This window comes from Cnephaeus nilssonii (assembly GCF_951640355.1).
Source record: "Cnephaeus nilssonii genome assembly, chromosome: 9".
Classification (NCBI taxonomy): Eukaryota; Metazoa; Chordata; class Mammalia; order Chiroptera; family Vespertilionidae; genus Cnephaeus; species Cnephaeus nilssonii.
The window spans coordinates 66,943,496-66,961,179 of record NC_137080.1 but is presented as its reverse complement, the minus strand read 5'-3'; the positions used below and the strand labels follow the sequence as shown (position 1 = coordinate 66,961,179).

Below are 17,684 nucleotides of genomic sequence, written 5' to 3'. Positions count from 1 at the left end.
TTCAGAAAATTTCTAGTTGTTTCTTAACAAAATTTGTCTACACCACCATAATCCAACCAGGTAACAAAATATTTATTCTGTCAATGAGTTACACCTTTAATATTATTACACACTATGATATGAAAAATCAAATGTCTATTTGAATGCTTAAAAGATGTATGTTCTCTTTGGAGACATATTAGTAAGTCATTATTGTTAAGGATGATATGTTATCTAGAAAATTAACATAAAAAGGTTCTCAAGTATAGCTTAATATTTTTATTTAAATAATTTTACATATTTCAAAGGATCGGGCCATGATTAGTGGATTTCCTTGAGCTTTTAGAATATCAGAGACTCTTTCTTATTTATCTTTATATCTTAAGTACCTCACACATTAAGTAATTAATAAATGTTTACTGACAAAATCAAGCTTTGTTTCAGAATATCAAGCTTTGTTTAAGGGCAGTGAGATTTAAGTTCTAAGTAAAGTGATATTGAAAATATTTTGATAATAACTAGAATACATTTATGGATAATAAACCTGTTGACAGAATAAATGTGGTCCATCATCATCACACATAACTAACTTTCAAGTACTTTGGTAAGAATTTAATTTTTTATCCATCAAACTATTCTCTAAGAAAGTTAAAGAAATAGTTCTAGATATCCAGAAACTTACATACATTTTGGAAAAACGATTGTTAACATGAAATTTATTTATATAATAAATAAATGTTGAATCCCAGTTATGTGCAAAGCAGGACGTGATTTCAAAATCCATCAACCATGTTTCCTTACCGTAGAAGTGTATAATATACTGGGAAGAATAAGACACTTAATCTAATAGTTAAAATGAAAGCCCATTATTGACGTAAAGCAAAACGTAAGAAAGACAGAGGCTGATTGTGATTGGTTAATAGGGAAATAGTTCATGGACGTGATGCCTTCTGAGTTGGACTTGGAAAGGAGCTTTGTTGCAGGCCTGTCTAGAAGAGCTGGCATTTCAAGTAAAGAAAATCGAGAGAAAGGATACAGTGGCTTGACTATTTCCATGACAAAATGTAGTGCCATTTGGCCATGGAATGTAAGTAGGACATAACTTTGAAAGTTTGTTGAGAAGCAATAATAGCCCAGGCTAGGACGATTTCTGCGGAAATGCAAAGGAAAGTTAGTGTTTACATTGCAAGAAAGATTGCAATCATAACCATTATCAACTTATCTGATGTTCTGCTTATCTATACGTTAAAAATTCACACATGGTTAAATAACAAGTGGATATGTGTTTTAACTTTTTGATGACTACAGTTTCACATTTTAATAACCCTTAATTTCCAGACAAAAACTTCATAACTGGTAATTGACCATCAAGTGTCAGTTTTCAAGTCTATTAGTTTCTTAATGATGTATTTATATATTCTTGGATGGGGGAAGAAAAGACATAAAACTATACTTAATAGATTTTCAAAACCTATCTTTCACATAACTTTATTTGTATTCTACTTCTAGAGACTAGTGCTTTTTATCAAGAAACATAGAGAATGAGTCTATGAGAAAATGTACCTAAATATGGATTTCATCTCCAATCATTTGAGTTTTACACTTAAATACAGTTTTACCCGCAACTTAATTGATACCATCAACATCAAGACATAGGAAATAACCCTGTACTTTTCATAAGCCATGTATCATATGTATATAAACAATATTATGCTGTACATTACTTCATTTGATTTCATAACTTTTTTTTCTTTGCTTTCACCAAAGCAAATCATGTTTTTATTTGGCTATGCTATTTTTCTCGTGTAACTAATGTAGTATAGTCTCTTTGCCAACTCAGAATCATTTGAATATGAATCAACAAACCATTAAGAACTTATGCTACAGATTTACCTCAACTATATTCTCTACAAAAGAGAATAGCAAAAACAATACCGTGTTGTTTTCTAAGTTTGAATGATACAATTAGCCTTTCTTTTCATTAGAAGTGAAGAAGATACCATTTGTAAAAGAACACATATGTTTTGAAAATATCTCATAGAGAGATATGGATGGAACCATAATATTTGTTGTTAAATATTACCTTTGATAACAACCCTAAGACAAAGAAGTTATTTTTTTCAAACACTTGTCACATAAACATTGGCAAAATAAACTCACTTGATTAGATAATAGCTTACACCTTTTACTTACAAATTCAGATTGTTTTGGGTCTGAAACTATAGGTTGGGACATTCAGAAAATACTGCCATAGTGTTGTTTTTCTCTCTGATAAAAGGAATAAATTGTTTAGTATATTTTGTATCTTATGGGGACTTCAGTTCTTCAGTTTTATCAAGGCCTCGTATTAGTTCTCACTTTTTTTTTTATCCTCACCTAAGGATATGGATTTACTGATTTTAGAGAGAGATAGATAGATAGAGAAAGAGAGAGAGAGAGAGATATGTGATTGTGAAACATGGATTGATTGCCTTACACCCAACCAGGGATCTAATCTGCAACCTTCTGGTGTATGAGACTATACTTCAACTAATTGAGCCATCCGGTCAGGGCAGTTTTCAATTTTTAAAAGTAATTTTTCAGATAAATTATGTTGAGAGCAATAATCAAATATATTATTTCAACTTTTGGTTATGTAAATAATATGTAATCGAGTTCACAGATGATTGAAGAATTTCTTAAGTACTGTGACCTCCTTATAAGCTATCAACACTAATGTTCATATAACATTATTGATGATTAGTAGAAGTGACTACAGTGAAGAATAGTATTGAAATTAAATTGTATTATACATATGTTTGAGAGATATAAATCACATCTCAGCTAATAATATGAAATAGTTCACTTAACTATTAATGCCTATTTTAGAAAAAACAAGTACTTTATTTGTGTTTAAACTTTAGAAATAATTAAAAATTGAACATGATACTTTTAAAATCATCTCAGCAGTGTCCACCAAGATACTCAGACCACTAAATTTTAGGATCATAGTCCCTGAACAAATAAACTATTTTTCTTTAGGAAACAGATTGTATGCTATTATCATGTTACCACTGAGTTGAAGAATTTTCTATTAGAACAGGTAATAAAGTTACTTAGTTAAGAAGTTGTGGGCATGCAATAATTTCTTTTGATATCCTTTGCCCTCCCAGTGCCATAGCTATCTTAGTGTGAGCATCAGAGACCCCAACATATTTATGTAAACATGCACTCTGATCTAAAATGCCCTAACTCTCACACACACACACACACACACACACACACACACACACACACATCACATACACACAATTTAAATGACAAATTCTAGAGGACAGAAGGCAAAGCATACTTAAACTTCTTTTGCTATTTCAGAACCAGAAAAATTCAATTATCTATACAATTTTAAAATATAGGATCGTGCATAAGAGCCTAGATATAAACATTTTAAGTAGTCAGTTTTCAAAATAACTAAATGACATGTGATTAGATACTTATTAGGATAATGAAACATGGTTTAAGTAGCACAAAATGTACAAATAAAAGAATGGAATGAAAGGATGTTGGCAGTAATGGAAAATAGTGATGGATTTTAGAAGATTAAAGCAATTGACATTTTAGGGAAAATTCCATTTTCTGCGTTAGATTTTATCTAAACTGACAAAAAACAAATACATATTTAGATTTCTCAAATTTCTCATGTCATGGAATATCTGGAAAGGATATCTTACAAATCAACTTGTCAGGCACCATACTTTAATATTTATGTGGGGATTTGCCAGGATGGACAAAAACATGTGCTAATCTTTCTCCTTACATAAAAGACAAGAGTTGATAGAATCAATGCTTACAAAATACACTGCTTATTTACACAAGTACGTTTTGTACAATATTTTAGCAGAAGATTATTTAAGAATCAATGGTGAAAGGCAAAATAATGAGCTGGTGAAATTATCCATTCCCAAATTTTGACACTATTAGTTCTGGCAATATAGCTGCACTATCATTAAAATCTGTTTTACCCAATCGTTTTTTAATCCTCACCCGAGGAAATGTTTATTGATTTTGTGTGTGTGAGAGAGAGAGAGATATCCCCTACCATACGTGACCCGACTGGGTATCAAACCCACAACCTATGTACGTGCCCTGACCAGAATCAAACCTGCAACCTTTTGGTGTACCAGACAATACTTCAACCAACTGAACGATATGGCCAGGCTACTCAATCATTAATCATTTTTGGCATCTATAAAATACCTGGTCTTAAGGGCTTAAGAATGTTCTTGGTGTAACAGAAATCACCATGATTTCCACCTCCTCAGAAATTCCCTTCCCCTACCTACACTCCTCTGAGCCCAAACAGACAACAGTTTCATAAGTGAGGCTTCGATTTTATTAAAATTATTTTACAGTAACAGTGCAATAAGCATGGAACTCTTGCAGATTTGTAAGCCTGTGAATTTTTAAAAATATATTGCATGGGATCTATTATTTTTTCAGCTGATTTTTTTCTCTCCCCTATTTGTCTCTGAGTTAGGCCCAGATTTTCACCTTTCTGAGGAGGTTATACCACTAAAGGATTAAATAGCAGAAACCTGGAGTCACTCCCTTTTTTAAACATAACTCTACATGTGGTTAGAAAAGAGATGAGGACTTCTTTGGAGGCAGTGGAGGAGAGAATGAAAATTACTTCAGCCACCATTTTCTATGAGCTTTTGAGGACCGAGGGCAACCTCATCTTTGGAAAAATAATCCATCGAATGAATGTTTATCTCAGGAAAGCTAGGATACAGGATTACTCGTTCCTCAATAAAAAGTGCTGAAAAACTTGTGGGGGGCCTTGCTAAACAGCAAAGCAGCAGCTGTCACGCAGTCAGGCTTCCATCTCTGAAAAACAACAGTTAACACTGGTTGTGTGTTTTCTGATGTATTGCTTCACAACGTTATCAGAAAAGAGTACACTATTTCTGTTAATTAAGCTGAGTTAAAACCTGGTGTGTCATTTTATTGACTGTTATTGTTTTTTGAAACCTTGTTCTTGTTTATAGATTTTTTTTTGACTTGAGTCTAGAAATATTCCAAGCAGTTCAGTCTAGCAAATTTAATATTGTTAATTTCATCAAGTAACTTCCAGGTAAATGCAGGAACATATTGCATGAGACAGTAATGTAATTTGTGAGAAATGTCTACACACAAGCTTTCATATACCTTTATTCTGTCTTTAGAATTTGGAATGATGGGAGATCATACAATTAAAAGTCAGCGACCTCGATCTGTTCATGAGAAAAGGGTCCCTCAGGAACAAGCTGATGCTGCTAAATTTATGGCACAAACTGGTAATACGTTAGTTACATTTTTCTATTTATTGTTGTTAATTTAATGGAACCACTGCATGTTTTCATAATCTTTTGCTGCACATTTGTCAGTTTTTGGAGCTGATATTTTTTTTATCCCATTTTTTATTTTTGTCACCAGTTAAAGTCCATAAATGAAGTAGCTGTGAATTGAAAAATGCAAAACTACAATGTGTTAAGGTTTATTTTGCTTTCATTATGGGACATTTAGGATTTACATATTATTATTTACTATGTGAATTAACTACTTTAAATTAATCATTAGACTTTTAAAGGAAGTCAACAAAGTTATTTTATCTGATTGATAATGATAGGACTTTAGGGTCAAAATTATAAATAGGACTTTAGATGATAAAATTTAAATTAACAATATTTAATATGTCGAATATTTTTCAAATGTCATACATCACATAAATATTAACTGATTGTTAAAATGTATAGAAGTGTTAGAAACAGTTCTTTTTATAATTTTGTACTTTTGATTTGAAAAATGTTTCCTTTTCCTAAATAATAAAAAGTTGACATTATTTGTAAGCTGTAATACAAATAATTAAATATCAAAAATTACTTTATAGCTTATAAAAATTTTAATTCTAAATTAATTAAATTACTTTAAAATACCTCCCTCCAAATATATATGTATATATATAAACAAATAAATACATTCATATTTTGGCTTGTCATAATAAATGGGCTGTAATTTCATCTGGATATATTGCATGTGTACATTCTTAGATGAAACATGTTTAAATTGTGTTACAAACATTTTCAGGTGTCAATTTTATTTTGGGAAATTACAAACTAACAGTTTTAACTATGTCTTTATGAAGTTTTATGCATTTTGACCTAATAATCTGTATACCATTAATATAGAAGTTTCTAGTACGTGACCAGCCTTTTGACATGACGTTCCGAATGATTTTTATGGAATTCCCTTGAAGAATGTATATTTTCTTTAGTTCATATGTTCTTAGGATAACATTAGTTTGGAACAATAGATTTGAATCTGCAACTTAAAACTGTCAATTCTTAATAAATTGTGCTCTTGGTAATAGGTGAGTGGCAGATTTTAATACATTAGTTGCAAGTAGGTCAAATAATTCTCAGAATAGGAGGATGTTTAGAATAAATTGTACAATAAGGACATATTTTAGTATATGTATATAGATATATGTTGCAGCCAAATCCAAAAATGAAGAAAACTTACTTATCTGAATTGCTTTTGGTGCACCTTCTTATTTTTAAATAAAGGTGATATATATTTTTATGATTTGCTTGAACAAGACAAATGTACATTACCAGGTTCAGGCACATTTTTAAATTTCTAAATGTACTTTTCTACTTTACAGAAAGCAAAATTTCTCAACCACTACACAGAGATTAGGGGACTTTTGACTCTAAGTAGAGGCATTAGGGCGGGGGTGACTAGTCAACAGCCTCCTTCAGGTGCCGTCTATGGGGGCAATAGTAAGGGTGTCCTTACTTTTCGCAAAAGATGTGGCAGGCATTGGTTTAATGAAAAAGTCTTGAAATTTGGGTCAATTAGGAGTGAAATGATAAACTTTAGTTTTAAATTTCCAATAATGTGGTAAAATTAGTTTATGCTTAACATTATGTAATTTGGCCAGGAGTTTTACCTAAATTCAGTTTTGAGATTTGCCTGCAATATATACCAAGAAGATTCAGTTTTCGTGCAAAACCTTATTTGCTAATGCAAATCATATGGAACATTATGTTTCCTTACTAAGAAATTACTAATTCATTTTCCAGGAATTGTTCTGTATCTAATATAAGGTATTACATCTCTTGATAAAATAGTTGAAACACTCATTATATAGATCTATGAAGAGCTTTAAAACCATATCCCCATAATGTTAACAATAATTCAGAAAAAGCAATGAACTTCAAAATTATGGTTAGAAAATATTTTGGGGGAGTTCAAATTGATGAATAATAAATATTTATTATTTCACTTTTATCCAAAGATAGTATAGGCAAATATAAATGCATGCATATTACTTGTTTTAAGTGTAAAGTACTCTGATATTGGTAATAGACTGGAAAACTATATTATGTAAATATTTTTTTTAAAAAATAATTCTGACACTAGAAAATTATAAAGATAAGAAGAGATTTTCCTTAAATGCTTTCTGATATTATACTTTATTTAGGTGTTAAGGGAGTTAGTCTGAATAAATACAGCTACGTGTCCATGAAAATTGTTTTACTTATAAAACTTCTCTGTTTGTCTTTCAAAGCAAGAAATGTGGTTATATATAAACAATGATAATATTGTTAACATTAATTTGAGAACAAAGAATGATGCAATACAGGTAAAATCTAATAACAAAAACTAATTTTTATATTAGTTGTGAAAAAAAAACGAAACAAAACAAAAGCTATCAAGCTTTATAACTTAAGAATTACTTCTCAAAATTAGTAACCTGGCCTCTTCAATCAGTATGATCAGTAACCTATATTTAAAAAACAAACTTTCCATAAAGTAATCAAATGAATGTAATTTTTTTAAAAGAGTAACATTTGATAAGTAGGATTATTTTATCAAAATAACTCCAGTAATTGTTATGGCTAGCTTGAATGAAAATGGACAGTGCTCCAATAGCCTAGTATACAATTTGTATTTATTGTCAAGGAAAATTAAATGAAAGTGATAAGATATACATATATAATGAAGATGTAAGTTAAATGCCAATAAGACGGCTTAGGAAAACTTGTTTAGAAAAATATTATTTTAGCCTATATTAGTAATACATAGCATGTTATATAAAACAGAAAAATAAAATTTTGCTTCTAATTTCATGATTTTAACATTCTAGCACAACTTTATATTAATATTTTGTTGATAATTTAAAATGCCCTGTCATATATAATCTCACCAAATTCTCACAAATACATTTTGAGGTAGATGTATTACTTATTTTATTGAAAGATTCCGAGGAATAGAGTGACTTGTTTAGGCACAGAGCTAATAATTCAGTAGCTTCCCATCAAACATAGGTCTTTTGACTTTAATTGTAGTGCTTTTCCAGTTTCCCTTTCTGTTGTGTGCCAGGATAAAGAGCCTCAACAGTGCCTTGGATACAGAAGCCTTCTTCATGATATTTAATGTGCCTTCTCAGTTGCAAACTAAGTAACTACAATAGTTTGTGCTATCTCCAAAGACACATATATTAAAAATTGAATACTTTATATTATACTTTACTTTCTTAATATCAGTGAGTTTAATAAAAACGCAAACATCTTTTGTATAAAACGTATTAGCTATTCCTCACAATGACCCCGTGTTTGACTAGAATAATCTTCACACCGTTTGGAATGAGGAAGGGGCAGCATGAAAATAATAATTATTCAGTGGAAAGGTCATTTGAAACTAGAGCATTTGAGGGATGGCCATTCTTTGGGTAGGTAAGCCAGTGCTTGAGTGGCAAAATTTGATTCATAATTTGAAAGCCAATATATATATTGTACTTAATTATTTTGTTTTTGGCCAACAAAATAAACCATTAGTTTGGAGAGAGTGAAGAAGGCCAATTCTGAGCACTAATGATCAATCTCTCATGATCCAGGCATCACTGCTTAGCCTGTTCATATCATTATGGTATCATACATGAGGAAGCAACCAAAATTTGTACATATTTGTACAGAAATACATTTAAAAGTAGATCTTGATCCTGATTCATTGCTCAGTTTAATTATTTTTTTTCCTGCCATCATAACAATGCAAGGGGAAGAGAAGAACTGCTTTTATGGAAAAAATATAACCAATTTTATTTATAATCTTTATTATTTACTTACTATAGAACTCACATTTTTCAAGATTTTTCTGGCCTTTAAATAACTAACAACCATAATATTTCTACTTCATTTAACCTCATTACAAATACTGGTTGAAATATCAAATGAAAAAATTGCATTACATTTTCCCTAACGTTAACCTTAAATTTTCATTGCTAAATAACTATGTGCATATATACATATATGTGTGGATATTTTTAACCATTGTCACATTATTTGTTTTATAAAATAATGATTTTTAACCTTGATAGAATATTCTTTAACATAAAAGAACAAATTATGAGGCAGAGTTTTAAATATTATTCAAATGGTCTTCAGTAACATTTTATGAATTAGTTATATATAAATTGGTGAAGGCAAAAATACTGAAATAATCAAGGTTGATCTTTATAGAACTTCTAGGACAAACATGATCACAACACTAAAACGAAGCCCTATTTGATGTAATTTGTCATTTCAGTTACCCCTTGCTCTCCCTTTATGGTATATTTTCAGTGATAAGTGCATTATAATTTATGCCTCTGGGTAAATAATGCAGACCAATATAAAAGCAAATGCTTCTTAATGGTGTTACCCAAAGTGTAGTCTGCGGACCCATGCTTGTTTGTGAACAAGTTGTTATGGGCCCTCCAGGGAAAAAAGAAGCTTATTGCAAAACGCAGCTTCAACTACTTTAGCAAGCGTGTTTTATTTCAGCTGGTCTTTGTTTGTTTGTTTGTTTATTTGAAAAAAAGAAATTCTTAGTGAAGAAATCAGCAAATTGAGTTATATTCTGGTCCAAGCCCTCTCTGTCCCGGATTACCTGCCTGGGGACCGGCTGCCTTGAGTAGCACTGCAAGTAATTTCAAAGTCATTTACCAATCTTTCACAACACATGGACAAATGGATTATCATATTCTATTTATTATTTGAATTACATCCCAAAGACAAATTCTAAACAGAATGGATAAAATATAAATTGCTTCTTGATTTATATAGTGAGTACTATAAAGTTTTCAGAAACACTTCTCCTATAAATGTTTTCAACAACAAATGGTTAATTTAAATGGTTCCTGCCAGTAAATGACCCGATTTTGTAATTTGGGCAAAGGAACTACAAGTTTTCAAATAAGTTAAAAGTCTATCCTGAACATAATGCCAGAATAGAAACAGAAGCACATTGCTATGGTCTTAGAAATTATTGACTTTAAGTCATTTTGGGACATGACTTTTGATAATAGTAGAATTTAGACATTGTTTCAGTGTGATGCTTACACCAAGAAAATTAATGAAGTCAGACATTAATTGGCTTTTTAGGGCCCTATTTTGGAATAAAATTTAGTTCCATATTAAATGACTAGAAGTCATGGAAGCATTTTCTTTTATTTCAAATAAAAATCACTACTCTAGATCATGGGGGGAATTGTGACAGAAGGTATTCAATAAATTCTCACACACACACACAAAATAGCTGGCATAGGATGAAAAAGTAGGAATAGCACTAGGAATAAATTATAAAGTGTCAGTGTTCAACACAATAAAAATTAGATAAGCCCCAATCCAAGGGTTCCAATTCATCCAGCATTAGAAAGTAAGTAATGAAATAAAGAATTAGGGGAGAATGCATCAATATATTCCCGTTCAGAAAGGCAGAGTAAATTACCAATGCCTTTTCCTTCCTCTCCCATCAGAGTACAAAAGCCTGAAGAGAATCAGTTCAATATTAATTCTTGTTGTAAAATTCTGGCTGGCCCCTTCACAGCGTCCATGGCACAGTGGAATTTGTGAAGAGTAGTTTTGCTAATAGGGGTATAGCAAATTTGGACCTTGCAATAGTGTAATATGTATCTCCCTTTAAATTTCTTTTTCTCCTAAGTGTTTTCTTGTACCTTTTGATGTACTGTCATATTATCACATTTAAATTATTCTTGCATGTCATAATGTCAGTTTGGTATAATGCTTAGTATATGAATATTCAAGACGGTATTTCATGTCTGTTTGTTGTCTTGCATGCAGGTGAATCTGGTGTGGAAGAGTGGTCCCAGTGGAGCACATGCTCAGTTACTTGTGGTCAAGGGTCGCAGGTGCGAACCAGAACTTGTGTATCACCTTACGGGACACACTGCAGCGGCCCATTAAGAGAATCAAGGGTTTGCAATAACACTGCCCTCTGTCCAGGTAGTGTTAGCAGCAACTACAACTGTGGATGTTATTGAATTGTGTCATGCTACGCATTTGGAACGATTGATTTGTTATTTTCATATGAACTGGGTATAAGCATTTTAATTAGAGTGGATAAGTGTAATTCTTACTCAACTGTGAAATTTTTATTATGTATGTGATTATTTCTGCTTTCAGAGCAGTCAAGAAATTAGATAAATGACTCCCCTACCCACTGAGCTATAAAGTTGAAATTTCTATATCTGCTTCTTATCGTATTTAAGGTTCAGTATAAATTTCCTACTTTAGATGGTGAAAATGTCCAATTGCATGTTTGAAGAATAACATAACTTGCCAGCATGCTGGAAGTATGATCTCTACCCAATGTCTAAGGCAGTGGTTGATATGGTCATTAAGAAAGCCAGCTATTTTCCTACCATTTATCTTACGCTATCAGGGAAAATAGTGTCCCTGACCAAAGGATTTTCCTGTTAATTTATTTCATTCAAGTGGCTGCCCTCATCAGAGCTGTCCGCTGCTTTTAAACGTAAAGTCATTGTAGAATATATATATACCTGTGTGTTAGATGGAGCACAGCACAATAGCTTGCTCACTCAGGGTCAGATTTTCCATGAAATACCAAAATTTTGTTCTCAGTTAATGCATTGCATAATATAGGTGCCGCTCCCTCTCAAACCACTGACTTTCATGTAGACATAAGCACTAAAAGGAATCTGGATCTTCTTTCAAGAAGTCCAAAGCACATGATATAGTGAATCCTCAGATTTATTTTTTTCAACCATTTGGTGGATGGCTGGTGCAAACTTCCTGACTGCTGCACTTGCATTTATAGCTTTGCCAGAGGCTTCCAAAAGGGGGTGGGCACAAAGAAAGGGGCTGGCACTGCCTCAGCATTTCATCTGCTGAACTGTGCTTTAAAGTTTTCTGCTGAGTTTGATTTCCAGAGATGGCTGGTTCTGCAGTTGCTAAAAGCAAGAAAAGAGAGTGGGTGGTATGGGGGAAGCACAGGGACAATCCCAATTTGCCAGCAGAATGCGCAAGGGCAACCCATTAAAAGACAGTTTGGAGGAGTCGTTGTTTAATGGGTATGGAGTCCCTGATTTGCAAGATGAAAAAGTTGTGGAGATTTGTTACACAACAATGTAAATATACTTCACACTACTAAATTGTACACTTAAAATAGTTTTGATGCTAAATTCTACATTATGTATTTTTTTTATCACAAATAAAAATAAAAGATGATCTGAAAGAACTAAAAGTTAAAGGATGTGGAGGAGGAATGATGCCATGAAAAGGGAGATGCCTTTATAACAGAAATGGGAGATGCAATGCAGTAGGTGAAGGGAGAATTAAAAGCTAACCAGTGCAGAAAGCTAGAAGGAAGGGGAAACAGAGTAAAGAATTTCTGTTGAAACCAAGAAAAATAAGTGTCAGGAGGAATTAGGCTACGTGAGAAAAACATCAAGTGAGAAATAAAAAGATTCAGAGGGGGGAAAAATTCTTAAGTTGGTCACGGAAAGGAGAAGACAATGGAAAAGATGATAAAAAACAGGCCATATAACAAACAGAATCTAGGTATGTTTGTCAAGAGGAGAGAAGCAAGGAGCAAGAAGGAGCTGGGATTTTAAGAATTATAAAATGCCTGAATCGTAGGTAAAACAACCTCATGGATAAATACTTAGGGATTTTCAGTCGAGTGTGGGTAGAGTACATTGTCTACACTAATACTTAAACTGGCCCCTATGTACAGTATTTGTATTAAGGGTTCCAGGATCGAGTTCTCTGCCCTTGACAATGAGAAACGTGTCAATAGAAAATGGAGTTGTACTTGATATATAAATGAATCTTGTCAGCATCCTTTTGAATACTCAAGATCCTTTCAACATGCAAGGGTAAAGTCTAATGGCAGATGGGTGCCCAAATGGAAGTCTGCTGGTGCTAAAGTGTTCACAATTCTCTATTCAGGGCTTATTTTCCAGCCACTAGTTATGCACATTCATACAGACATTTGGAAATCTCCATCTATCTGCCAGGCTGTTGATGAGTCCCTTCACGAGGCAAGGAGCATCAGCAGTGGGACCAGAGTGTTCTCCCTTCACTCTGGGTCTGATGTCTAGAAAACTGAGTAATATTCTCTGGTGTAAAGTTTTTCCTCAAATATTTAAACCTCCCACTATTGTATCTACTAAAGACGTGTATACTAATTACTAGTTTCTCTTCACTGTCACATACATCTAGGTAGTCTTTCTGAATTTGGTTAAATAGTACTGACAATAAGAAATGTGTACCTTTTAATCATTGTTATAGTTCAGGTGTTGAATTAAAGAGAATGAAAAGAGAATTTTTTTTTCATTTTCTAACAAGAAGAATAATTTTGCAACTTCATTATTTTAAAAATGTAGAATAATTATTCCACTATGGGACATTGTGATATCTTTTAGATGGTTATTGCATTTGTTATGAAATGTTTTGTGTTCAATATTTTGTTCAGTTATTTGCCATTCTGATAAATACGTGTTTCTTTTCAGTACAATATATCGTGAAAACAGTGACCAAAAAAAAAAAAAGTGAACTTAAAAGCTTAAATAGTACCTTAAACAGTGTAAATATATTTCTAAAATAATACTTTACATTTCTAAAATTGCCATGAAGAAAATAAGCTCATAAATCAACATCCACAGTGTGTCATACTGTGGATACTCAAGTGTATTTGGCATTTAATTAATAAAAATGATACAAGGACAAACTGCATATGAAAGTCACCTTCCACAAAATATGTGTAATGATAGAATTAGAACTTACATTTATTCGCGCTATTAAAAGCGAATCAATTGTTATAAATTAGTTACATTTTGCCCATATTATTCGAATTTCAAAAGAAGGGTTTTCTTAGTTAAATTACATAATAATGTCTTAATATGGATCCTAAGATAAACATCCTGTTGCAAAATTGTTGCTTTGAAATGATAGTTTCTTCAAAAACTCTTATTACTCAGAAAAGAAAATGATAAGGCTTAACAGAAAGTAAACTGAGAAAAGTAGGGAGCTACATTAAATTGTTTATTTACTGTCCTGATTTATATTGTTTATTTACTGTTCTGAGTTATAGTTTTATGGTCTGCCCCAGGGTTCCTCAACATCGATACTATTAACATTTTGACGTAAATAAATCTTTGTTCTGGGGAGCTAGCCTGAACATCTTTGGACATTTAGCAGCATCCCTGGCCTCTACCCTTTAGATGCCGGTAGCTCTCCTCCTTCCCCTGAGCTGTGACAACTAAAATCTCTCTGCATATTGCCAAATGTCCCCTGGGGGGCAAAACTGCCCCTGGTTGAAAACCACTAGTCTACTTTATATGTATTCCAACCCCTCAAAATTTATTTAGGTGAAGGAATTGTTTTGGAAAAAAAAAAGTAAATGTCAGTTTTCAAATCCATTTATTCTTAAGAAAAAGAACCCTTTCACTTTAAGGAGTTTTTTTAAGTTTTCCAATCTAAATCATAAGATAATTTGTATGTTTATTTAAAAATCTGGTAGTAATATAATTTGTGTATTGTGTATTTATTTTATAAAGTATATACTTTTATTTTTAAAATATGTTTTTATTGCTTTTTTAGAGAGAGGGGAAAGGAGAAAGATAGAGAAATATGAATTAATCAGCTGCCTCTTACATGCCCCCTACTGGGGATCAAGCCTGCTACCCAGGCAAGTGCCCTGACTGGGAGTTGAACTGGTGACCTCTTGGTTCATGGGTCGGTATTCAACCACTGAGCAACCCCGACTGGGCATGTATTGTGTATTTCTCACTTCATCTCCAGGTAGCACAGACATATAATAATGTAATTATTGTCTAAGTAAAGAAGAAAAGTATAAAAACTGATTAATTTAACTTATTTTCTTGGTTTTACTAGATAGGTTTTTCAAATAAACTAGATCATCTATGGATTTTCATACTTTACTGAAAATTTTTTTAAAAGTATGTAATATTTGCCATTAAAATAAAATATCTAATTTTACCATATCTTATATCTATAAAATTTAAGATATGTGCTATAATTTCCTACTAATTCAACAGTATCTAAAATAACAAATTATTAATAATTTGTGTTATTTTCAAATTAAAAAAAAAGTGTTTTTGCTTTTTTCAAATGACATAGAAGAGTCATAAAATTTCAACTGGAACAATAAAGACTGTTAGAAAGTAGTAAGTATCATTACTTTTCAGAGGATTACAGCTTTATAACTTAACTAAGCCATCAATATTAATATTTCTTTGAGATTAATAGAGAAATATCTGCCAGGTTAGCAGCTTTTTTTCTGGGATTGCTCAATGTATATGGAGTAATGTGATTTGGTCAAGGGAAAATGAACAGAACCAGCAATATGAATACCATGCAGACTATTAACACTTTATTTAGAAAATAGAAAGAAAAAGTGTTTTTAAATGGAGAGATCTCGGTAATTAGAAATCAATGCAAAAATTGATTAAAAGTATATATTTAACATAAAATATTCATATAAATTACTTTTTAAATTTCTTGCTATAATTAATCCTATATGCCTATATGTACATATATGTATATGTGTATTTTTAAAGTATAATTTTATTGATTTCAGAAAGGAAGGGAGAGGGGGAGAGAGAGAGAGAGAGATATCAATGATGAGAAAGAATCATTGATAGGCTGCCTCCTACATGCCCCCTACTGGGGATCAAGCCCACAACCCAGGCATGTACCCTTGACTCAAATCAAACCTGGGATCCTTCAGTCTGCAGGCCAACGCTCTATCCACTGAGCCAAACCAGCTAGGGCTGTATATGTGTATTTTTTTTAGATTAAATACATACTTACTATTTATTCTTATTCCAATGAATACAAATTGGCTTCAGTTGTCTCAAATTTATATGGGAAAAATATAAATATTGTAATTCATCTCACTCTTTTACTTTTTTTCTATATATTTAAAAATATTTTTTCTAGCAAGTTTTATAGAACCTTAAATAATTTGTCACTGAATAGTACTCAATTTGGCTAATTTTTCCAATATTTGAACATATTTGTATCACAAGTTGGAGCAGCTCAGTAGCATAAATAGAAAAGAATTAGTACCTTATAATTAAGGTATTATTATGTGTTTTTATAATAGCAACTTGGTCAGCATATATATGCAAAAAGTTATTTGTATTATCCATTGAGTGCTATTACTTACTGTCCCAAATATTAAGAATTGGGATGAGGTTGGTGATTTGGCAGTGCAAGGAAAGGACTTTTTGTGAAAAAATCTCAATATTTATTGACAGTGGTTATTATTTCTGTTGTGTTATATTTCTGATCAAGTTTGAATTTATTGCAATGGCATACTTGAACTATTGCTGTATCAATTAATTATGTTAGACATAATCTTAATTAGATAATTTGTTTTCTGTAGAAATTTTTATTAATTAGGAGGATTCCCAGTGCCATCTTCTGGTTTCATGGCTATTAGAAAGAGATCTTCATATTTTCCACTCCTTTTAAAACAGGGTAAAGAGGAGGCTCTTATGTAAGTAGATACAGTTATTGAAATTTCCCCCTTATTCAAAAAATGGTTTAAGTGAAAAAACTACATTTAGTTTTTAAAAAGCGAGGTTAAAAAGCTGTTTAAAATATGTGTCATAAATTTTCAGATTTTTTTTCTCCCTGACACGCTAAAAGTCAATAATCCTGAAACTTTGTGAGAAGAATTAGGTAGGCCCGTTTCTATTTAAATGCAAAGTTAACTCCAGAGGATCTTCTCCTGTTATGAGAAATTTACTTTTCTAATACTACCATAGCTGATACTACTTTTAATTAAAAATAATTCATGTCTACTTTACCATGGAGGAAAGAGCTACATTTCCATTAAGCAAAGAAAACATTTCAACTTTATAACATGAATAACTTTAAATACAAAAAAGGGGCATGTAGTTTTCTTAATTACTAACTTTCTAATTATATTTTATATTTTGTGGCAAATAAGAACCTTAACTGAATTTTTTAAAATATTTTCATACTTGTCTATCTGATTAGTGGTGTTTTGTTTTTTTTCTTAATTATAAGGAGAAAAAAAAATCTTTGATTTTACCTCTCTGCTTTTGTTGTTGAAGCTTCTTTGCTTTATTACAGTACATGGAGTTTGGGAGGAGTGGTCACCATGGAGTTTATGTTCATTTACATGTGGTCGAGGCCAAAGAACAAGAACAAGGTCGTGCACACCTCCTCAGTATGGAGGAAGGCCATGTGAAGGACCCGAAACACATCATAAGCCTTGTAATATTGCTCTCTGCCCAGGTGAGTGTATTCTGCATCTGTAACCATTGCAATTTGTGTACTTTATATGTGGTCCCTGATGTGTATTAAGAAATATTAGGAGCACAA

The 17,684-nt window shown here is 31.9% G+C and overlaps 1 protein-coding gene across 1 annotated transcript in view; it reads left to right on the top strand.

The window, feature by feature from the left end:
• ADGRB3 (adhesion G protein-coupled receptor B3) overlaps positions 1-17,684 on the top strand; it is a gene marked incomplete at its 5' end in the record, with an annotated part of 705,309 nt that overhangs the window by 258,839 nt on the left and 428,786 nt on the right. Inside the window, 3 exons of the mRNA XM_079781368.1 lie at positions 5,184-5,294; positions 11,124-11,285; positions 17,433-17,597. Coding sequence (XP_079637494.1) covers positions 5,184-5,294; positions 11,124-11,285; positions 17,433-17,597 — 438 coding nt within the window. The remainder of the gene's footprint in view (positions 1-5,183; positions 5,295-11,123; positions 11,286-17,432; positions 17,598-17,684) is intronic.